Source organism: Manacus candei, unplaced genomic scaffold (assembly GCF_025592945.1).
Source record: "Manacus candei isolate 608988 ecotype Guabito, Panama unplaced genomic scaffold, ASM2559294v1 h1tg000017l, whole genome shotgun sequence".
Lineage (NCBI taxonomy): Eukaryota > Metazoa > Chordata > Aves > Passeriformes > Pipridae > Manacus > Manacus candei.
Window position 1 is genome coordinate 14,362,947 of NW_026138065.1, and position 24,486 is coordinate 14,387,432.

The window sequence follows — 24,486 nt, forward strand, 5'->3', positions numbered from 1 at the left end:
TTTTGGTGTTTTCTATGAACTCTAAAGAAGCACTGTACTAGTCACAGTGGACATGGGGGATACATGGGCTGATATTTCCATTTTCCTAAAATATTCCAGTAGCATTTGGAAGAGAAAAGTATCAACGTGATTACTGAATTCCTATGCCAAAATTTTCCCATCAGCTGGGAACAAAGAGTATTTCACACAGCTACAAAAATTATGCATGTTCCTTAGATTTCAGAGAAGCAGGCTTGTGCCATTTACCTGAGACATTTAAGTTAGGGCTCCTAACCATCATGAAAACCAGAAGCAGCCTGTCACCAAAACCCAGAGAGGTGATGCCTGTGTCTAAGGAGAGCTTTATCAGAAGTGAGTGAAGAAGGTGGGTGACAGCTTATTCTGCACCTAAAGCTGGCCAATAGAATGGTCTAAGCAAAGCTACGCGTGTGGAAGCACAGCAGTGACTCAAAGCACATCTAAGATCCTTTCCATTCCTGTAGTTTGTGTAAGAGTTAGGTGAGGTTCCAAATATTCTTTTGTTTTTCTTCAGACACACAAATCACCTTTTATTGCAGCTTCTTTCTCTTTTTAATCTCTATTACAACACCTAGAGACCTTCAGGCATGGGTGCCTTCAAATTAAAATTTATTATTAATCACTCAGGTATTAAATTCAATAAGTCAGTTGTTCCTTGATTTACAGGCTCAGCCCGCCCCCGCTGAAGATTCCTTTAAGGACTGCCAATCATTAAAGGCTACCAATTCTGTAATGAACTGAATTACTCTGCAAATAAATATTTATGTTTTTAAATACATTATTTTTGTTGAATGTGACTTCAAAGTCCTTTGAATAAGAAACATGCAAAGCTTCTCTCCCTAAATATGTTCTGAAAAGAAAGCAGGACAATGGAAAGAATAATATAGTGAGCTCAGAGGGAGGGACCCAAGCTTTCCAAAGCAATTCTGCTGTCAATGGTTTGGTACAGAACAGCTGCATATGAAAAGCAAAACCTCAGCACTTAAAGCCAACGCCCTGCTTTTCAACAGACAATGATGGGCATCTTGGATAAAAAACAAAAGAAAAGAAAACAAAAAAACCTTCTGCAACAAGTAAATGTTACCAAAGATATCTGAATCCTGTTGAGAAAATATTCAAAGGCAAATTGTACCTATTTTACCAAGCATATATTTTGAAAGCTTATAGGGTGCAGCAGAGCAAACAGCAAAAGGCAGGGAATCAGTAGAACAAAAATCTATTTATTTTCTGCCTGGACTATGTGCTTCCCAGAATCTCAGACTCTATCCACGTCTTGTTGCATTATCTTGCTGAACTCTTTAGCTGTACTGACATGTATATTATTACTAGACTTTAGAGCTAATGGCCCAAGGCGATAAGGAGGGCTGTTTGCTTATACCCACATGTGTAAATTCAAGGTAGACCATGCTGCACTAGATCACAGTCTGAAGCTTTTCTTTGTAACTACAGAAGGTCAGAGACATAGAGTCTGCTTTCAAACCTGCCAGGGAACTGCAGTACCTACTACGGTGCAACAATCCAGATAGGCTTAACCCAATCTGGAGGCAACCCCCCCCCATTCTCTCCTTACCTGCATATACCACACTAACTGAAGGTCAGCAGTCCACACAAACTTACACCAGGGTGCATGAAGGCATAATCTGGACCCATGCATTCACAATAAACCCCAAAATTTCGTATTAACAGCAACCATTTTGTTGACAGCAATTATTTCTTGCCAGGGAAATCAGATGGGAAATCAGCACCAGGGACAACAGAGTTAAAGACAGATGGCAAAGAGGGGTGGGATTCATCTTGTCCAACATGAACTAATTTTTTAAGTTTAAAAAAAAATCTTACATACTAGAAAAGTCTAAGAAAACTAATCTCTAAAAATTATTTTTCTAGGTTCCTTCAACGAGGAGAAGAGATAAATATTTTCAGAGGTTTTTTAGACTTACATATCTTAGATATCTTTTTGAGGAGGAGAAAAACTATTGTCCAGAAATGTCTATGTATCTCTGTTACCTCCAGGCAAAGTCTTAAGCTCTATACCTAACTTTTAAAACCACTCCAGTGTGGCAAAACATTACCTACACTAAGAATGAGAACAATATACTGACTGCACTACCATTAATTCTAAAATATCTTTTCTTAGACTAAAAATTCCCAGTTTCGATGGGAGCATCTATATAATTTTAAGTTTTGCAGACATCAGCTAGAATATTAAGGGCCACATTCGCAATTGCTATAAGCTATAACAGCTAAATGAAGCTGATAACTTGCACAAGCTTACACCAGATGGGATTGGGTACAATCAGCATGAATGCTGCATATGTAAATACTCATGTCCTCAGCTGGGCTTCTAAACCTGATACTGTCACTTCTTAGAAAGATAGGTAACTCAAGCTAGACTTCCTTTACAAGGGTCATTTTATAGATGCCACCAGATGAGAAGTGCCAGTGGAAAAATCAGTGTCAAACCAGTAAACACCATAGTGCAATAACTATCACTCTTTAAAACTGGATGATGAGCCTAAAAACCATCAGTAGTGCTAAGAATTCACCAAAATCTCAAAGAGTGCAATTGTAACAATAGCTGCAGAGTTTGTGCATAATAATTCATACAGAAAAAAGATTACATTTGTGACCAGAAAAGAATGTTATAAGAAGAGCATTTGCTGCCAAATCACACAGTTCATGAATATGAGGGCAAGTTTTGGGTGTGTTACAGTATCATAATTTCTATGCAACCACTTGATAGAAGTATTGAATAGTTTTTTACACAAAACATTCAAGTTCATGATGAATGTCAATAGAAAGTCTCTAAAATTCAGGTGACATTTCTTCACAAACCTGAAGGTTCAAAACAAAGATTTTCCTCTTTGGAAAGTATAATTCAAACAAGCTGGCATATGTATGCTAAGTTTGCCTTGTTTATTTAGCCTTATCTAAATATATATTTTGAATGTTTCTATACTAGCAGTGCTTTGGTACTGAAGGTACACTTACTTACAAAATAATGTCTATTCACTGTTCATGAATGATTAATAACCTTATCATAAAGTCAGCACAATGCCTGTCTCAAGTGAGGGTTATCTCACAGTACTCTGTGTAGGTGAGCCTTATGTCTTAACTTGCAATAATCAAGAGAACTTTAATCACGACCTGCCAATCTCTGTTGTCCCTCCACTGAATTTTTGCTATGCATGTGGAAGCTGTTGGACTTGTTGAAACCTCTAGTCCTGTCAGGCCAGCATAATGGCACCATCAACAGTCAGTACCAGATATGGACAAAGCTGCAATAAACTTCATGTAAAAAATTATCCATAAAGAGGGTTTTTTCCTCCCTACGAGTGTATGTAAAAGTACAACACACATCACTTCATGGAGTTCTCACCACCCAATAGCACACTGTTAGCAGAAGGTGTGCTAAGTGACAGAGCTCGTGGCAAGAGGCAGGCTGAAAGGGGAAACAAAACCTGGGGTTCAAAGTGGTGTGATGCACCTCGAAGAAAATGTGTTAAGAAAAGCAGGTGGATGTACCAACTTTTATCCTTAAGAGAGAAAGTACAAATTTGAATTGTACAGGGTCCTGATATACTGAAGCTTGTGTTCAGTCAAAACTTACCTGAAAAGGTAGTTGCACGAAAGAGAAAACTGAAAGGAAGGCAAGGTCCCAGCAAGACTTCTGGACAGATTTCTGAGACCATCCAGGGGGAACCTTGCAGCACCTCTGGACTTCACGCTTTCCAGTGCAGCACTATAAACTTGTTAAACATCTCTTCACCGTTTTGCATTAAGGCAGAGATTTAACCTCTCTATCTTTTATTGAAACTATACTGTATTGCCCCAGAATATAATGCAACTTTGAGAGTATCAACTGTGTCAAATAATTTTCAAATTTTTAGTACTTTGCCAATTACAATAGTGTGTGAATTACAGTTGTGCAATTCACTAACCAGTAAAAATCTTCCCACAAATTCTGCAGCACCAGCTAGACATACTGAGGTAACAATAGGGAAAGTTTACTTCTGAGCCTCCTCTGACTGCTCTCTACAGCTTTCTTTTCCTCTGCCTTCACTCATACATCACAGTCTCATACAGTCTCTTCTTGAGTACCTCTCCTACTTCTGCCTGTGATATTACTCAGTTGATTTAAGTTTCCCAAGTATCAGTATTTGTAAAGAACTGGTAAGAAAAAGGGCAGATTAGGTGTGTGAAAATACAGCAATTAAAACTCGGCAATTTAAAGAGATGTTTTTTATTTGTCCCTCATTGTCTTAACACAAAACAGTATCATCAACCCCAATTTCAAATGCTTCCCTTTTAGGTATAATTTGAAGTAGCAGAAATTACCTCAGTCCAGTCAATGCTGTGGTGTTTCAGCTATGCCAGCACAGCCACTGCAGTAAAACATGCATGTGCAGACAAGCCCATTGAAAAGTGCTGTAAAACCTGTTTAGGTCAAATCAACCAGGTTTCTACAGGAAAAAAATAGTGTCTCTTGCAACAGCAAAGCACATAAGTGCTGCTATTTTATTGCAATTTACTCAATTCAGGCACCAGATGGTTTTGGGGAGAAGTAACAACAAGAACCATTACCAATTCTGTGCATCTGTTTGCTTTAGAGCATAGTTCTGACCAGGTTTGTTCTTCTACTAGATTTTAAATGGAATCTGAGGCCAGTGTTAACATAGAATTTTTCAGTTTCTCAAACACATAAACTACATGAATTTATGCATCATTCTTTTACTATGTGAATCACAAGACTATCAGAGACCCTTCACACTGTCACTAACATGTAAGATATCCCACTGTGAACCTCATGGTCCTGAACAATCAATTTCCCTTTCCTGTGCTTATAAAGGTTTTATATCAACAAGATTGTTCTGTCCTTATCCTTCAGAAAAATTCATGGTGTTAAAATTATAACAGGTTCTCCTCTGCTCATTCAAGTTTAGACTATGTTTATCTTAGTTGGCCATGCATATGATTCGGGAAGTAATAAAACTGGTTCTTATTCAACTGCTCTGGACAGGAAAGCCTAATGCAAAACACGAACAAAACAGTGAAGCCTGGGAGTGATACTGGATTCCCACTATCTCTCCTATTTACAATGGCCATAGGGACTGTATGTGGCATAAGAAAGAAGTGTTAAGCATTGCTGTTGGTAATTTACCTGCTGATCCAAACCAAGAGAAGGAAGTGGAAGTTAGGAGGCAGGTATCCAGGTTATCCAATGTATTAGTGCTACCTTATTTCTGAATTTGAGCTGTCATGCAAGCCTTTGATCAATCTTACTTTGGGAAAATTAAACTCACATCTCCAACTAATCTGCCTAATTTTCCTGAATGTTCCTGTGTAGACTTGCCTTCAGTCACAGTTCCTTCCCAGATTTGCTGCTAGAGTAAACAGTCATGCTTCCCTTCCCATTTTGAGCTGTAGCCCAATGTACTACCATCAGGTTACACAGAAGATTGTTAAGTTGATGTGTCAGCTAAGCTGTGGTAACTGTTCAAATGAGGGCTCTTAGCACCAGAACTGAACTAATTCAACCACACTTAAATTGTTATGTTTGCATAAGCATTGTCAGTCCTGAGCTCTAACATTTTGATCCAGACATACTTCTTTTAAGAGCTCTCAATAGCACAACTTGCTTGAAGGAAAGATAGAAAGTTTTCTGAGAATAATTTAGCAATCTTGAAAAAAGAGTATGAAAACAAGCCAAATCTTTATTTCTTCCCCTGTAATGTGAGAGCAAAGGCACAAGCTAAGGAAAACTAACACGGCAAAAACAAATATGCCATTTCACTGTGTATTCATCACTGCAGATGCAACTTGGGATCAAGAATTGTGTTAAAATTACAAGATCAACATAAATATTTCTACTTATACTAAGGACAATTCCTTCTCCTGATTGAGGGCATAATGACTCAGTGTCCTAGGGAGGCAAACCCTTCCCTCATGGGACCAGAGGAAATGGTCTCCAGTTGTGCCAGGGGAGATTTAGATTGGATATTAGGAAAAATTTCTTCACTGAAAGGATTGTCAAGCGCTGGAACAGGCTGCATAGACAAGTGGTTGAGTCACCAACTCAAGTTATTGAAAAGACATGTAGATGTAGCACTTAAGTCCATGGTTTAGTCATGGACTTGGAAGTGTTGGGTTAATGGTTGGACTCAATGATCTTAAAGGTCTTTCTCAGCCAAAATGATTCTATAGTAAGTTGTAGTGGAAAAGGAGAGCTTTAACTCTGATACACTCTGTGTTCAGGACAATCTAAACTAGATAGATCAGTTGGCTGATTGAATTATGGCTATCACACTGCTAATGTAAGCATCTCTTTCTGCTGCTTTTAGGCATCTCATTCTACAACATCGCCCGTAATAAACATAAGTGCAATGAAGTGTGAACAAGATAATGAAAAAAATGAAAAATTGGAAAAAAAAATCCACAACTAACAGTGACAAGGCAAACATTTCTTCTATGGTTGCAGAGGCAGAACAAAGAGGACAATTCAGAGCAGAAATATGTACCTTCACTGTTGACAATTATTGAAGCAGTTCCAGTAGCAGCATCTGTAGTTTGATCTACAAATGCTAAGAAAGGGAAAAGTTAGAGCATGCATTAGTTCAATACATTACTTTCAACCAATAGCATGTGATGCAGTTTAATTGAATTAAATCTGAAATGAACCCATAACCTCCAGCAATTTGAAAATGCTAATTACTCTTTCATGTGCAACAATGCCAGAGAAGCTAACAACAACAAAAAGTGTTAATTTACACCCACAAAACAGAAATGCGAGTCCAACATTCTTTAATTTGGCTACATTGCTGCTTTAGAGAAAGCATGTTATTTATACAGCCTTCTCAGGCACTCTACTCCCACTTGGAAGTACTTCTTTTATCCAATGAAACAATAGAGTCAAGGCTGGAGAAAAATGAAAATAATAAAACGAAACAGTGTTTAATTCTGTGTAGGTTTGCATTTCAGCAGTAATATTAACACGTGCTGTGAAGGCAGTGGTGGGGCTATATGCTTCCTCTTTGAATTATTATTCAGATAAATTAACTAGAAGTGAGGCCGGCAGCACTGTCTCTTAGAAAGATTGTTCCATGTTTATCACTATAAGAACTTGTTTTCAGTTTACAGAAGATTTGTCAAATATTAACCAGTGGTCCGAAACTGGTAGTAGAAACCAGTAGAACTGTAGTAGAAAACTGTCCAAAAAGTTGAGGGGGTTTTTTTCCTTCCCCAAGAACAGTATTTGAAAAAAAATTACTATTTCATTTGAGACAAATTATGGTGACTTTTTCTTTGAGAAGTTCTGGGCATTCTAACATTTTAGAAGAGGTTCTTGATGCCGGGCAAAAGTGAGCTTCTTTCTCAAGATGCGACCAATTTAACAATCTGCTCAAATTTGAACAAGGCTGAAAAAACACCTAACATCATGCTCATCGGGTCTTACTGAAGTCTTGCAGGTACTTGCCCTGGAGGTACCCTGGTCTAGCTCAGTTACGGGGCCAGAGCAGACCTTCCCTTGCAATTATAGCTTCTTTTCACCATGAGCTCGGTCTGCACACTGGAATTGAAAGCAGAGAACTTGTGTCTTTTGTACTTTCAATGCTCTTGCAGCATGACCAACAAGTTGCCCGGTTCAAATGTGGGAGAGGGAACAACAAATCAACAAAGATCTAAATGGTCTGAGCAACACTGGTAGCTGATTGGTTGTGGAAGACGGGACGACAGGGAAAGGGGAAAATTACAAATTAAACTGGAATTGAAAAGGAAAGTGGTACAGTGATGTGCTAGGAAACATAAGAGCAACATAAACAAAGAAGACACACAACAAGGACCCAAGGTATGACAGCCAGCAGAACTGGCATTACAACAAGCATTTTCATTCAGTAACCAGTATCCTTATGTTCAACAACAGGGACAGGTTAGACAAGGATTAAACTGAGATGAAAGGCCCAGGACTGAAATAAGACCATCCTAAGCAAAAAGGTCTGTGCACACTGAATCACCTCTGCCTCCAGATCCTGGAATGCAAGTTGGGATCTTGGATCAGCCTCACCAGCAGCACATTCTGTCTTTCTTCAGGGCTGACCAATGCAGGAGGTGGCAACCAAACACCATTCTGAGATATTATCAGTAGAAATTGGTACCTTTGACCTAAATGCTCCAAACCTTCAACTGATCTACCGAAGTATCAATGAATTGCAATACAGTGGAATTTCTGAATTTTTTTCCCTATACTTTTCTTTTGCTGCTATAAAGACTATTTAAAAATTCATGTTTAGATTGCAAGAGTAATCATTTAAATAAAAAACACATCAAGGTTCCTTGTGGCATATGCATTTTCTTTAAGTGCTATGCATTACAATTGCTTTATTTACACAATCAAAGACTTTATTAATGAAGTAGGCATGCTTTGGAAAGATTTAAAACCATACACTAACAGGCACTGCTTTTATGGTATCCTTGCCTGGTTTTCTTACCTAAGTTGAAAGATACACAAAGAATAAACCTGTATATATATTTGTGAAATATTTAGATGTTAAACTGATAAGTATAATAAAAAAGCCCACAAAATACTGATAGTTCTGTCTGTAAAGCAGGATTTGAATAATGCAGAACATGAAGCTGGTGCCTGCACATGAAACAGAAGAGATAAACAGAATGTTGAATAGCCACTTAATGATTGCATCTGTCCATCCTTGTCCACTCTAAAGGAGACAAGTTGTGCAGACAAAAATGTGATCATACAGTTAGGCAGCACGCAATAGAGAGAGAATTAGGGTTACAAAGGTGCAAAGACACTAGAAGATTGTGGCTGCTTAATTTTCCCTTTTTCTGAAAGCCTTTTAACATTGATTTTTGTGTGTGCATGTGCTAACACCAGCTGCAGTCTCTAAAATGATGCATGTGTCATTTCACAAAGCAAAGGTGAGATGTACTGAGTTTACCAGCGCATTTTCACTCTATCCCTCCCTTCACAACATGAAATTGAGAATGAATAATCAGACTGAATTTTTCAATTTCTCACCAGGCATTATCATCATTAATGCCAGACTAAACAATTGCATATCAGTAAGTTATATCCAGGTGACTTGCACTGATGCATTCATCTGAGGTTTAGAGGTAAAAACATTACATTTTATTGTTAGTGGTACAGCTGGTTTCAGAAGTCCTGTATTTTTACCCATATTCATTCATTCCTGCCTGCTGCATCAAAACAGTTATGCATAATTCTGAATGGTGAAATATATCCAATAAGGCAATAAAATAATAAATCCTCCACCATCGGTTTTTAAAGTTTAAAAGCAGTAAAAAATGTTTCTTTAAAGTAAAATTTTACCTGTAGAAATACCATTCTTCTTCAAATTTTCAACATAATCATTGCCAAAGGAATCCTTCCCAACCTATACAAAAGATAAAAGAATGGGTTTTCTCTACAGAAAGGTGAGAGGATAGATAGACCATCTTTACACAACAGAATTCTCTAATGTAATTTGAATACAACACTTTCTGTGTTGAAGCCTTTTGCCTTATTAATCAACAAATAATACACTAAGAAATAATAGTAAAAATGTATGAATAGTATTAACAAACAATAAGAACAGTGTTCTGCAGTTTTCTCCTCCCCTATTACAAAATTTCCCCCTACACCCGTGTCACTACATTTCAGTTTTGTTGTACAACCACTGTGCTCCTTTGACACTGAAACTTCCCAGGGATTGTAAAATCTGGATGTGTACTGAATTATTCAGCTTTGAATTGAAAATTTTGACAGCAATTCTGGTGTCCTTCCTAATTGCAGTTCATATTTTGAATTTTGTACTTCAAGTTTCCTTGGTGGAAAAATATCAAACTGTGGCTATGGGATAGAAGGTGATGATAAATATGGCAATTTCTATAATTCTCAATACTAAATGTACTGTTTACAAATTCAACATTCTTTGTTTGCTTTATCCTGCAACAGCAGATCAAGCTGAGTTAGGGAGTCAAGTTACGGTGTATTGTTTTTCTAGCAGCAAGTTAAAAGGCTTGTAATTTCAGCTGCACTAATCCTTTTAGCTGAACAGAATTCTGCTTGCTGTTTATTCAGATTAATACAAATTTCTTTTTGTTACATTATACAAGCTGAACAAAGGAGATGAGGTATACGGAGAAAACAAAATAGTACAACTTGCTTAATGTCACAGTAGCGTATTAAATATATTTATAAAGCCAACAAAGCTTTTGATTCACCACTTTTAGCCTGTTTTGAGCATGCATAGCTCCTAAGTCCAAGAGTGAGTTGTGTATCTGAGCAGTATCAAAGACTAACCAATGGTACAGGAAGTATTTTTGCAAGAGAAAAAAACATCTTTCAGATTAGGAGCCAAATCAAGATCCTGGTGACGGGTCTAGACAATAAAGGAATTACATGAGGAGCCCTAACTAGTAATCCATCTTCTCATAAAACAGCACTACACCGCTGACAGTGTACTCGAGTTACTAGAAGCACAGAGCAACTGCCTCTACCGGCGGTTGTCAGAAATTTGTCTATTTATGAGCTCAGTCCTTCAGAAAGCTTGGAGAAGGCCTGAGTACTAGGTAGTGATCACAAGAATCAGGCCCTGTGATTCAGAAGTCTAAAATTTAAAGTGTCAGGGATAGATGATCCTTCCCCCCAAATAGTTGATTGCACAACCATGATCTGAAACATGTTTTCATTTCCTACAATTTCTATAAGGGGTTTTCCTAAAGCATTATTAAGGATAGCTCCAATCTTTCAATAAAAGAAGACAGCAATTTAGGTCAGAATAGTCTAACTAGATGGAACATTCCTCTAACACATAAAAAAACCCTAACAACAACCATCAAAAAAAAAAAACCAAACCACCAAATACCTAAACAAAAAAAAACAACCCAACCTAACAACATTTACTTGGGTCACTGTGTTATTCATTGTTTGCATATTAGAATATTTCTGTATCTCTGACTACTCCCAGCTTGCCAGACAGGGAGGGTTGTCAGAAGCTGCATCTTCTGACTGCTCTAGGCTGGATGACTGCAGTTTAAACCCAGGCTGTGCTAACCTCTGCAGCCTAACAGCTGTACTACCGGAATGTGTTCCGCCTGATGGTATCACCTTCTCCCTCCATCACTACTACGAAGCTTCTACAACAAATCTCAGGATTTGCTCAATTATTTTAGCAACAAAATATTTCACAACCCTTTTCCAAAATCTCAACTGAAACTTCCTTCCTTTAGCTCTGGGTCCTACATGACTGACAGACACCCCTTACTGCTCAACTGTCACAACAGCTGAGATCAGTCGTAGTACTTTTGCCCGCAGTGAGACATCTCAGTGCCAGAGGGAAGCCCTTGGAGGGGTGTCCATGGAGGATTTTTTCCTCTGGAAACTTTTTTCCATGTTAGTTCATCAGCATCCAACCCAGTTAATCCTAGAGCATTTGAAGGGCTTTATCTTTCCATTCAGGCTTTACCCCTAAGAAAGACAGAAGATTAGGCATCAGACTCATTTTAGATTAGGGGCATATGTACTGACCATGTCAAATTATATAACATTGTTTTAAATATTTTCTGCTATTGCACAGACCCTGGTAGATAAACTATTGGATGAACGGAAAAATAAATGCCTTTGCTGACCACAGAACATTGTATGTGCTGAAATAGCATTTCTTCTTTCTTGAATTCTTAACAACAGCCATTTGCACAAGCATTATGGTCACACAGTTTGCATATCAGAATGAGTGCAATTACATCAGTATTTTCAATCCGGGTTTTCCCTGCTTACGACCGTGTTTTCCATGTGGAGCTGGCATCATAACAGCTAGAATTCTAGCAGCCTAGAGAATCAAACTCATCTGTACCTGAAAATTAATTACAACATGTATCTCTTGACATTTTTGTCTATTCTATATGCTCTTTTTTATTGGGAGTGTTTACTCTTTCTTGTCATTAGGGAATTAAACAGGTACTAAAGACAAGCATAAGACAATAATACAAAAGGAAAAAAACCACTGAAAATATCCATTACGTTCTGGGCTGCAGCTGAGATACAGCTATATTCTTACAATGAAGTGAGAATTCGTGTTTACAGTACTTTAACTTAGATTTGGCTTATGGATCATCTAAAGAGAGAAGACTACATAGCATGGTAATGCAGCACTTCCTGTTTCTAAGTAAGAATCAAATGCAGCCGGGGCTTAAACAGAATTTAGTATATGCAATATCAGGCTGGTGATAGCAATGTACAGCGAAGATCATTCCAAATTGTTTGTCAGAAGTAAACCAGGACCTTTTCCAGCACATACAATGTCTTTCAGACCAACATCCCTCCACCACCTTAATCTAGGATGTTTAACAGATTTTTTTGGTAACAGTCATGACAAAAAGAAAAAAGAAAACAAATAGTTTGGGGAGTTTGGATTCTCTCAAGAACACTGTTGATTTTTCAGTACTGCAACAGTGTCCTTTTATAAACATGAGTGATCTATTTATTTGCTTAGATCCTTTAGTACCCTGACAGGAATCCTTCACATTTCTCTGTAACTATTCCATCAGTACATTGTTTTACTGTAGGGAGCAAATTGAAGACTGTTACTGTAACACGTATCAATAACTCAGAGTAACAGTGGCCACTTGCAGAGACATCCAAGCAGGAAGCACTGTTTGCATTTCCACCACCCAAAATCAGTACTTGGTTTTTACATTGAATTCCACAGCATTCTGTGGCATGTCTAGTCATAACTGTAAGCAGCTCTAAAACTCTCTCTCTCAAACCCTCACCAATCACTGGCCCTTTTGTGTCTTAAAGCTCTGAGGTATGAAGAGTGCCTTGTCACTTGGTCAGAGATGTCTACCTCTACTCTTGTTGAGGACATCCTCTGTATAAATTATAGTTCTCCTAAGAGGATGCCACACTCCAACAGAACATCTGTCTAGTATTAATACTGATTTCATTCCCTGAACTTCAGACTGTAGGAGCAACTCTTGCACCTCTACTGGATAAAAAATGTCAGGAAATATGACCAAAACAGAAGCACGTTTCTGAGCACTGTGCATGTGTGTGTGAGGAGCAACCTGGCTTAAAGAACCACTGAATACTTAAGATTATTTGTTGAAGTAAGAATAATTTAATTGTAGAGACTCATTCAGCAAGAAGGTTTATACTGTCTCATTGACCAATGCAGACATATAAGAATGTATATGATATGAGACTTCTATGAGATAGGACCATTTTGAGAGGCAATAAAGTGTCATTTTAAAAAACTAAATATTAACTTTTAAAATTAAAAGAAACTGGTAACATTTATAGATATCAAGTCATTCTCTGCTGTTTCTTTTCTCCAATAAATACACAACAGAAAGAAGAAAGAAGGAAAGAAAGAAAGAAAGAAAAGAGAGAAAGAAAGAAAGAAAGGAAACTAGATTTTACTGAAATAGCAAAAATATGTTTTTGAAAAAAAAATTAGAAAATAGAATTTATTATGAATGCATATGTTTCCATTGCACTGAGCAAAGGCTAGACCATTAAAAAATAAAGCAAAATTCACACTTGCAGTGGAAAAAACCCCTTTAACATTTAGCAGAAAATGTTAGCAAGGAATTCACTGCCAGTTCATCTTGTACTTGAATCTGATCGTTCTTGAATGCAAAGATGATCAAATATACACAATATCACAGAAGCACAAACATTGCCAATATAAAAAAACCCCCACAGTAGAACAACTAGTGATAACAACCCACAGAAATGCTTGCAGGTGTAATCTAGATTTAAAGCCAACATTCTTTAGTCTAAATACTGAATTGGAAAACCAGTGAGAAAGGCTTCCTTGAGATGCTTCCAGTACTTCTCAAAAAATCCCTGACAGACAATGATCCAACAAATTTAGCATCCTCCCCAGCTATGGCAAAAACCAAAGTACGTCCAGTCAATTTGAAGTTTCATCCACAGTTAGCACAGGATAGACAATAAAGTTACAGAGAGAGAAAATTTGATCTTAACCGTAGTAATGATCACTCAAAACTTATAATGTTTAATGACAAAAATCAAAGAAAAGCATTGCAAGAATATAGCATCTGCCAACTTGAATCAGCCCCATGGTCTGTGAGCCATTCTTTAGAACTGCTGCACACCAGATGTTTCAGAAAAGTAGGCAAAAATATCCCATAGTACACAAAGGCACTAGAATTTGGACATGAACATGTCGTCTTAATCTCAGGTAATGAGATAGTGATTTAACCCTCAAAGCACAAAGTTTTACATTCCTCCTCAAATTTGAAGTGCTGATTGCTGTAACAGTGGGGAACATAAAGAGGAGGGGCTAATCAAGATTACTTGAATTTTGAACATCTCTAAGTCTCTCCAATTCTCTTGTCCATGATATATCAATCTAAGTTTTGCAATCCTTCTCTACATGCAATTCCTGCCAGATCTCTAGCCAACTAGTCTGGTTCTGGCAGTGTTCTTAAAAGAGCCTCCTCCATGCTTAAATTTATAGCTGAAATAAGAAAAAGAGAATTAGAGAGGGATTAAAAAAAAAATCTAAAAAGACATCTAAACCTTTTCTTTAAGTGATCAAAAGTTTTACTGGAACTTGCACGAATATTTAGTCCAGCTGTAATCCAAGAGCAAGTCAGTGCTTACCTTGCAGATCAGTGAGGTGTTGGCCCCAAGTCGAGCAGACTGGACACACTGGTTGGCTCCTTTCCCACCAAAACCAATGAAAAACTTATGTCCAAGGACAGTTTCTCCAGCTCTTGGCAATCGTGTAGTAAGGCTATTCCAATTAAAGCAATATTTACATATATTAGCGACTGAAAATAACAAGCATCTTCAAATTAAGAGTTACATTCTTATAATCCTAAATGGTTCAACAGTCAGCCAGTAAGACTAAAAAATACTCAAAAGACCTTTTAGGGTCTCTATTCCACATCCCACCTGTTCAAGTTTATTCCTTATATGCCAGCCAGTCAAGCTTCTTGTTTATTACTTGATAAAGGGACTGAATTTCTTTTGTTCATGTTCCATGTTTCTACAGGAAAAGAAGCACTTGACCCCTCACTGTGATTCTCCAGGGCTAACTCAATACAGATAAATAATAAATCTATAGGTCTCACTGCTCATGGTTTTTCAACTGTAACATTCAGCTCAAGTTTACATATAGTTCTTTTAATTCCATTACATCTAATTATACCTTCCTGAACCATCCTTGAGTAATTTTTCACTCTGTTGGTGTTTACACCCCTCAGAATTGTAATCGTCACCAAAATCGTCCTCCCCTCTGCTGTCACTTAGGCACACTGTACATATTTAACATTTTTCTTTTTTAAGTTTTTCTCTTACAAATCAAGCTTTACAACTTCTCAGCATTTTGTTGTTTCTTGAATGCAATCCAATTACATTTACATTCTTCTGGGGATGGGTGCCCAGAACCAGATGCACTAATACAAGCCGAAAGCCATCAGAAGTATATTCTGGTTTCATTTCCATTTTGGAAAAAGGAAAACAAAACTGTAATTTTGTTAACCCTACCAGATGCTTTGCTATCTCCAGGAAAAGTTGAAAGGAATAAAAAACACTCCTGAGACTATTTGGAGGAATTTCTCAGAATGCAAAAGACTACCTGACTTTTGTTGCATCTATTAAAGTACATAACTCAAAGATTCATTTACAACACTCGACCAAAATTTCCACCTCCTTGAGCCACACATTCCAGGTATAAGGCTTAAAAATGTAAATTTTAAATCTCTTAAGCTCCAAACAAGTTCGTAACACATGGGAATGGAAGGCATCCTATGGTGTAAATACTAGCAACCTGCTCAGTCAATGACAGTTACCTCAGACAGGTTTCCAGAAGTCTGCAGGATAGAAGGGGAACACGGGGAAGGAAGGGGAGTAAAATAATGCAGAAGAATCTGCCCTAATGATTAACTCCAGAGATTAACTTCAGCTCTGCTTGTCAACTTATAACATCTTTTTACTAATAAACCTTTTAACAGCTTAAATTCAAAAACTGAGTTCTGGGCTCCTCAGTACAAAAGAGACATGGAGCTCCTGGAGTCGATCCAGTGGAGGGCATCAAACAGGATTAAGGGACTGAAGTATCTCTCTTATGAGGAACGGCTGAGGAAGCGAGGCTTTTTCAGCCTTGAGAAGAGGCAACTGAGAGGGGATCTCATCAAAGTCTCTAAGTATCTGAAGGGTGGGTGTCAAGAGGATGGAGCCAGGCTCTTCTGGGTGGTGCCAGGCAATAGGACAAGAGGCAATGGACAGAAATTGATGCACAGAAGGTTCTACCCAGACATGAAGAAGAACTTCTTTACTCTGCAGGTGACCAAGCACTGAAACAGAACCAGAAAGGTTGTGGACTCTCCCTCACTGGAGATATTCAAGAACTGCCTGGATGCAATCCTGTGCAATGTGCTCTAGGATGACCCTGCTTGAGCAGGGAGGCTGGAGGAGATGACCCACTGTGATCCCTTTCAACTTCAACCATTATGTGATTCTGTGAAAATCGCCAGTTCAGAACAAAAGATTAGATATAAAGAAGAAATCCTTTAATGTGGGGGTGGTGAGACACTGGAACAGGTTGCCCAGGGAGGTGGTGGATGCCCCAGCCCTGGCAGTGTTCAAGGCCAGGGTGGAGAAGGCCTTGAGCAACTGGTCTAGTGGGAGATGTCCCTGCCCATGGCAGAGGAGGTTGGGAGTAGGTGATCTTTAAGGTTCCTTCCGACCCTGAATGTTCTATGATTCTATACTTCTGCACTAGGCAATCACTACAGATTGTTTTTTGACTTGATATGAAGAATACCTCTGAGCTTATGCTGTAACTTTCGGGGCATAAGGGTGTTTGCAGAATCTCATGGAATTAATGACAGAGCAGAGCCTAATTCACTGTAAATGTTCAGGAGAAAGTAAATGTTTTTTTCTCCCTCTAATTTTCAATTCCAGCACTCATCAGTTCAAAGGTTTAAGATCATTAAAAAAATCAAGAAAACCCAAAATGAATCTAGCAAAGTCAAGTAAGTCCCAAAGTCCCAGAAATTAAGTTTTTGGCTTTGAAGGAGTTGTTACATGTCTGTGCTTCATCAGTAGTTACAGTTTCTAGAGAGACCCAGGTACGGATGCAGACTCTAAGTAGGGACATCCACTAGCAAAGCACCCCAGATTTTAGTGCGAGGGTACAGTACACAGTTGACAGGTTTATTTTGTGTGGGTGACCACAGATAAACCCCAGAAGAGTCACACATTCAGCTAATAGCACTCATTTCCAGAGAGGCAGAGCTGGGAACATTTTGTTGGGAAATGTTTAAACAATTTTAAATAAAAATTAACAGATTTTTAGAAATATACTTGTACCTACCTCATATACATATATATATATATGGAAAGGATTGCTAACTGTTTGCCCACAGCCAGCATCTGAATAGCTGTACAGTTTCAGGCAACAAGGTGTAACAATAAATAGTATTGATAAACAGTAATAGATAAATAATGTTCATTAATGGTAACGTGTAATTTATCAACATTTTCACCACTGGAAGCCAAGTAGAGATGGTTGTGGAGCAGAGAGTGAAGGCCACAAAACTTAGCTGAGGAAGCTCCTCTTCAGCCAGTGCCCGGGTACTGCACACACACATCTAAAATTCTGCGCCATTCAGTAAGGAAGGGATGTTTCACCCAGCCTTGGTAATAAATACTAACAGCAGCTCTTGTATAATTCCTTTCATCCACAGATCTCACTACACCTTAAAAAGCAGAACGACATCATTATTCCTGTTTTGCAGGTATGGAACTTAGTCAAGGCATTTTGCCTTTTCATGCCTTGGGTCAGTCAAGAAGCCAACAGCAAAACCCAAAATAAGAGATCAGCTGAAACCACTAGCTCATACTGTCTTCTCATTTAAATTCTGCAGTATGAAAATGGTATCAAGTCTCAATTTATTTTCATTCCTCAGGTTGGTTTTTTTTCAAAGATTATAGCTTTTTCTAAACAGAATTTTCTTCCACAAAAAGCTAATACATTTTTAGACAAAGATTAACAAGTGTGACACCCCAGCACATTTCTGTCAATAGCACTGCTCAGAGCTCATATGCATTTTCAAGAAGTACGTTCAACTATAAATATTGTTGTTTTAACAGTGGCCAGACTATGACTTGATTCTTCTCTCTTTTATGTTGGCATCAACATGCAACTCCAGTGGAAGCATCATAATTTCACTAGTGAAAAAACAGGCTTGGTGAGAGGAGAATCTGAGCCTCAGTGCTTCAAGCAGCATGGCATAACAACTGTTTGTGGGAATCAAACAGCTTGTGGAAGATGGGGATATGACCTTTTTTATTGTGTTGATGGAAAGGCAAAAGGCAAAGGGCAAAGGATCAAGGTGGAATAGTGATTTATAATTAGCCAATTCTAAAAATAGGCTAAAACAGACTAAGTAAGAACAAGCAGCAGGTTCCTGTAGTTCACTGGAAACAAACCCTTCACCTTACTTCATTTTAGGCATGATTGCCAGACCAGTTCTCCACTCCAGAAGCCTACTTTTATTTTCCATATTAAACAAATTCAGAGAACTGATCTATATATAAACCTGGAGGTTTCACTTTCACTGAAACCAGCATTTAAGATTTTTTTTTTTCTAATACAATGCTATTCTCTCATCATTTAATTCTGCAACTATACTAACTTCTGATTCACATCAGACAATTTTAATGAGCATTTCAGGCTTCTGTTAGAAGCAAGCAGTGATGAGTAATCTGTATGATTAAGAAACCCTAAAAATTCTTGGCTTATTGATGGTGCCACAAAGAATACTCAAAATAGCCTAAAAGTGATGAAACAGCTAATGTTACTCCAAAACCAGGCTAAATAAGTTAATTAGAAAAACTGTCACACGGGCTTTCAGAATTGTTACATAAAATGTTTTGTAAAGTCATTTACAACTTTGACGTAATTTGAAAACACTGACCTGAAAAACCCAAATAAGCTACTATTCAACAGACTTCTCTTTGCTTATGTGACAACTTCTGATCAGCTTTGAGGGGATAAATGGTGCAAAGGATACTAAGCTGCCATGTCTTATGAACAGCCAGAAACTAAATTTGAGAATCCCCAACACTTATTAGATGTATAATAAAATTACTGTATGTTTTACAAACTGTACATTGTATTACTGAATTGTATTTATAGAGGAAAGTTCAGATTGAAACATCCTGAATTACTCTGGATATTACAAACAAGGAATATAATCACTCAGAATTTCAACTGAGTTTTTAGAAAATGTAAAGCATAGAGCAATGCTGCCCACATTTGTTCGTGACAAATGAAGAATCATACATCCACTTACGTTTCAGGGGTTTGGGATGAATAAAGGTACACACATAAGAGTTTCACCACGGCAGTAACTTTAACCCTCTCTTCCAGTAAGTGCGTGCCAGAAGTTCCCTTAGAGGCTAGAGCTGATTAGCATTTGTATTTTCACACAGAGATCCCTTGGGAAGGACGGCATTAAAACTAGAACAGAACCCTTTACTACGGTGTTGAAGCACTGAATCAGAGGTGAAAGCAGAACATACTGAGTCATTAATGACCCTTTCCCCGGTAATCTGGGTTTTCTTGAAAAGTTCCCATCTAAGCAGTGACTAGATCATATTCGGAAAGTATGAAGAATGAAGAAAGGGAAAGGGAAAGATGTATATTAAGCAGCATTTGCATAAATTAATCCTGAAATTAATCATTCTGATTCTTGACACCTAACCAGTGTCTGTTCACTGTTTTCAACACACGAAAGTACTACAAACATGTATTACTGCCCTTAGCTTAAGCTGATGTGAAACTATGCCTTCTCCTCGGCAGCATTTTCCCACTCTTTCTCTTGCACTGCTTTTATTGCTTACGGAGCTTTCTAATTCAAAATGGTTTTTTTCAGAAGGTAATTTTTATTTGGATCAGCAAATTTGTCCAACTTATTGTACAGCAGCCAGGGTGAGCCAGAACCCGGAGGCCTGAAAAAGTGAGGGGATGAGCAGGGGAGCCTCTGCTGGCAGCAGTACACCCAGAACTGCCCCGAGCCAAAGCTGGAACTTATATTTGATACTACTTTGTGTGTTGAAAACAGTGAATGCCATGCAGCTAAGGTTTACTTAAGTAGTACAGTATATTTAGCTCATTAGATATATTGAAGAAAAGCATAAAGTATCAGTATTTTTCTGAGAAATGACATGCACAAGAAAGGAAAACAGAAAAGCCCATGAACATTTTTCTCAAAAAAAGTCCCAGTAATATTCTCATCAGGCAAGTCAGAGGAGAAGAGAATTTGTACATTAGATTAGAGATCACATTACCTAAGATGATTGTCATTTAAATAGTATCAAAAGAAACATTCAGATTTTTTTTAATTCCTCAAGAAAGGTGAAGATGATCAGAGGTATGAAAATAGCAGCAGAAATACTGAATTTAAAACTTACTTAATAAAAAGGAATATAATGTAAAGGTCTAGAATTTAGCTTTGATTCTGTTCTCCTTGCATTACTGAACAAAACTCACTCTTTCTCCCCTTCTGGGAATTCCCTAGAATGGGGAAAATCCCAGTGAGATTAGAGTAGGTGTAACTAGCCACTGTCTAGTACATATAATTTACTGGCCTTTCATGGTTCTCAGAACTGAACAAATACAAAGGAGAGAATAGTTCTTGTGTCTAATATTAATACAACATTGTGGTGAAAAAGTCTCAGACCTCTTTTGGATCTGGCTTAACATTTTGGTTTAGCCTTGGTCTGTTTTGTCTAGCTTCATTTTGAAGATTTGAACATGTGCTATGGGAAAGTATCCATAACACACAGGCAAAAAGACCACAATCTTTTCAAAATCTGATGTTCTTGACTCATTTATGTTTTCACCCCTTTTAATCATCCACTAAAACATCTTATTGTAAAGTAGAAAACTTCCAAGATTTCTAAAAAGATTACCTCAGGAATTTAGTTAACTACAGCTTGGTTTAAGCATGGAGCAATCTGGTTCTAGGTTTGTAGCCTCCCTTCAGATCTTTAATGACTGAAAACCAACTACAAATCATAGAAAATCTCTATTTTTTCTTCCTCCTATGTCCCTGAACATGACAAGGTTTTCTTTAAACAAAAAAACCTTTTCAGACAATTAAAATACTTGCTTACTGCTTGGATGTTTGATAGTCTGGCTTCTCTCTCTAGCCCACAGTAATGAACACTGCAGAAACACTACCGAAGCTGGCATCAGGCACAATAACTGATGCTTAATGAGAAGCCTTTTTTTGCAGGACAGTGCTGAAGAACAGTGAGATCCAAAAGTTTTACCCCATCACTCATTCAGAGTTTTTTTTTAAACCTGTTTTACATCAAATACAGTTTGTCACCACAACACAAAAAAGTGAATGATGAATTGGTGCAAAGCAGCAGGAATCTGTTCAATCAGTTTTTCCATGAAGAAAATATGTATTTTATGAAACACAAATATATATATATTTTAATAGACAAATGGTTTTGTAGATCACATTACTGAGTACATAAATAACTGCAGAAAATCTCTAGCAAGGTAGAAAATTAAATGAATGGCTGTAGCGAGATGTAGGAGGGTCATAAGGGTCATATCTTCTTATATGTGCAATCACAGTCTCAATTTAAAAAGAGTGAAACTTGTAACACATAGAATGAGACGTCCACAGCACCGTAAGAACTTCAACAAACATTTTTGTTGACCCTTTGTGCAGAATCAAATGTTACCCTCCCAGATATTAAAAGATAAAACAAATATAAAGGCATCCAGATGAATGCCCTGAAGCATTTACGGTAGTGCACTGCACTGCATTTCAGTGAAGTTATGATATCACCAGGACATCAAAATTCCTGAATTATATTACGAATATGAAATCTTCAACTCAGTGAAGTTATTTATTTGACTAATTACCAAAAGTAAAAAGCTTTCTCGTGGAACAACAAACCTGTAATAATTCCTCACACCATCAGCAGTTAAATTTGGGGAAAAGGTGGGCACAAGATTGATGAGTTCATAATCTGTGGAATGTTTAATTCTGAAGTTGAAGGTCTAAAGAGATTTAAAAACTCAAACAACAATAAAGCTATCTTCAGATATTTAAGTCTCAGCAAACATTCCATCGTTCTTACCAAACATCTGTTTTGTATTTAAGAAAGATTGTGGAAATTTTCAGAATTGCTACTCTCTAGCTTTATTTGCCTCCCACGTTGTTCTTCATTGATGTCTCTCGATTACATTATTTTTGGAATGGCAGTTACATAATTATTTTCAATGCAATCTGATGGCAATGTTAGAATACACTGTCTCTGAAACACACTGTGCTCACCCAGGACTGAAGCAGGCTGCCTACAGTTCCTGAGCAGAACATTATATCATGATGAAATACCAGGGCTAAAGTAGAAAAGAAACCCAATACAAAACAAAACAACCTTTGCAACCCAAGCAAAGAGCAATCTTTATATGCCCAAGGATAGATTAACAAGACATGTGAACATTAATCTTTTCTATACCTCTTAAAAAAAGGATTTATCAGACAACAAAAACAAAGTGGAAATAACATGGTTGATTCAATAGGCCACAGGGTCCTTGTTCTTGTCATCATGATTGTTTTATATACTGGTAAATCAACAAAGTGATCTGTGCTTCTGCTTTGCTATCATACAGAAAACAGGGTACCTACCATACAAAATCTTGTTGTCCATCTTTTACAGGTAAAAAATAATCTCCCTACACCATTAAGTACCGGCATTTTGCACACAAGCACATTGTGCTTTCTAAATTATAACATTAGGAGCAACATCATAGATGTGCTCTCACTATACAGTTGTCAAGACAAAGTAACAGTGTGGTCCAAAAATTAACAATTTTTTTCAATAAGATGTTGTTCTAAAAGCATAGGAATTTTGACAAGTATGATATCTTTCATCAAGTTTGTAAGTGTAGTGCTTCTTACAGAATCCATATGGGTCATGAATTAAAAGTATAATCAAAATAATACTTTGTTTACGTATACTTAGTCAGTGTATCATAGATAATGAATGCAATAAATATATTTAAATATATTTATTTTTATTATATGGGAATAGAACAGAATAGTTCAGTTGGAAGGGACCGACAACTACTATCAAGTCCAACTGCCTGACCACTTCAGGGCTAAATTTTTGGTCAAGTTCTTACTTTGAAACTATCTTGCTGCCGATTCACTGGTATAAAAATTGTTCTCTGAAGTTCAATCTAATTATAGAGGCATCAAATAAAATCTTGGATTACAGTAATGTTAAGGTTTGTAGGGCAAAGATGAGAATGTGCAGGGTGCGTGTGGGGGGGGTGTGGGCTTCGCTGGCCAAGGTTAAGTCTGCTGAGACAGGTTGGAATCTCCTCCAGGTAAGTACCTTTACCTTTTTCATGATTTAAGTTCTCTTGGGAAAAGTAGATCCTTAAATACCAGAAAGAAAGGTGTAATTCTGTATAATCCTGGATTCTGATGCCTACCAATGGACAACTCCTATGTCTCCATTAAAGCACAGAATTTAATGAGCAACAGGGAGCAAAAACTGAAGAAAAATCTGCTCTTTTTGCTGCCTCTATATGGAGTAATATGAGTTCCAGAAAAAAACGCTGCTTTTTCCCAACAGGTCATTTTTTACTTTGCCTTTTCTGGGAAAAAAAAGAAAGAAAATGTATTTTAAAAACGATTGAACAATACTAACAGGATACTCCCCATGAATAATACTAGCAGGATCAGACAATTAGAAGGAAGGTATATTCACTCTCATTACAGCTAAGAACATGGAAAATGCCTGTCTTTTCACATGAGTACTGAACTTGCTTATCCTTTATTTTCAGTTCTGACCAAAGTTTTTTTCTTTCTGCTGTTTATACTACCAAGGTTTATGCATTTTCTACAAACAGGGATCTGAAAGAACACAGCAAGTACAGCAAGTGATGGATAGAATAAATTAATGAAACAGAGTTATGATTCTTTGAAAGCAGAAGTTATCTTTTGAGAGATGAGAGGCAGGAAAAGACCAATACAGACAAGAAGTACACTGCAAGAATGTCATGTAGAAAGACAACAAGAAGAGGCAAAGGCAACTAAGGGGAAATTTCATGGTTCAGGGATGACATGCTAGTAATCTAGTACAGGAAAAAAGGAGAAAAATATACTAAATTCAGAAATGGAAAGGAGAATAAAACACAGAAGAGAACACACTGATATATTCAGGAACATTACCACCTTCTTATTTTATAATTAGTTGTCACAAAGATCAACGTGTTCTATAAAGCTGCACCTACTTAGGCGGCATACTAGTGAAAAATAATTTTGTATTTTCTTCAGGCTCAAAGTATATGATACAAGGATCCTTAAGGGAGTCAGGATGTCAGCATCAAATAACTTACTGCAGCTTGATATAGGAGCTAACAACTGGAG

The 24,486-nt window shown here is 37.4% G+C and overlaps 1 protein-coding gene across 3 annotated transcripts in view; it reads right to left on the reverse strand.

Annotated features, from left to right (window-relative positions):
• Nucleotides 1-24,486, reverse strand: part of RBKS (ribokinase) — a 71,920-nt gene that overhangs the window by 37,379 nt on the left and 10,055 nt on the right. For 2 of the 3 annotated variants that reach the window (XM_051782917.1, XM_051782915.1), the window contains exons 2-4: nt 14,669-14,801; nt 9,365-9,428; nt 6,537-6,599 (exon numbers count right to left, since the gene is read on the reverse strand). In XM_051782917.1, coding sequence (XP_051638877.1) covers nt 6,537-6,599; nt 9,365-9,428; nt 14,669-14,801 — 260 coding nt within the window. The remainder of the gene's footprint in view (nt 1-6,536; nt 6,600-9,364; nt 9,429-14,668; nt 14,802-24,486) is intronic. The other variant, XM_051782914.1, reaches the window with a different exon arrangement.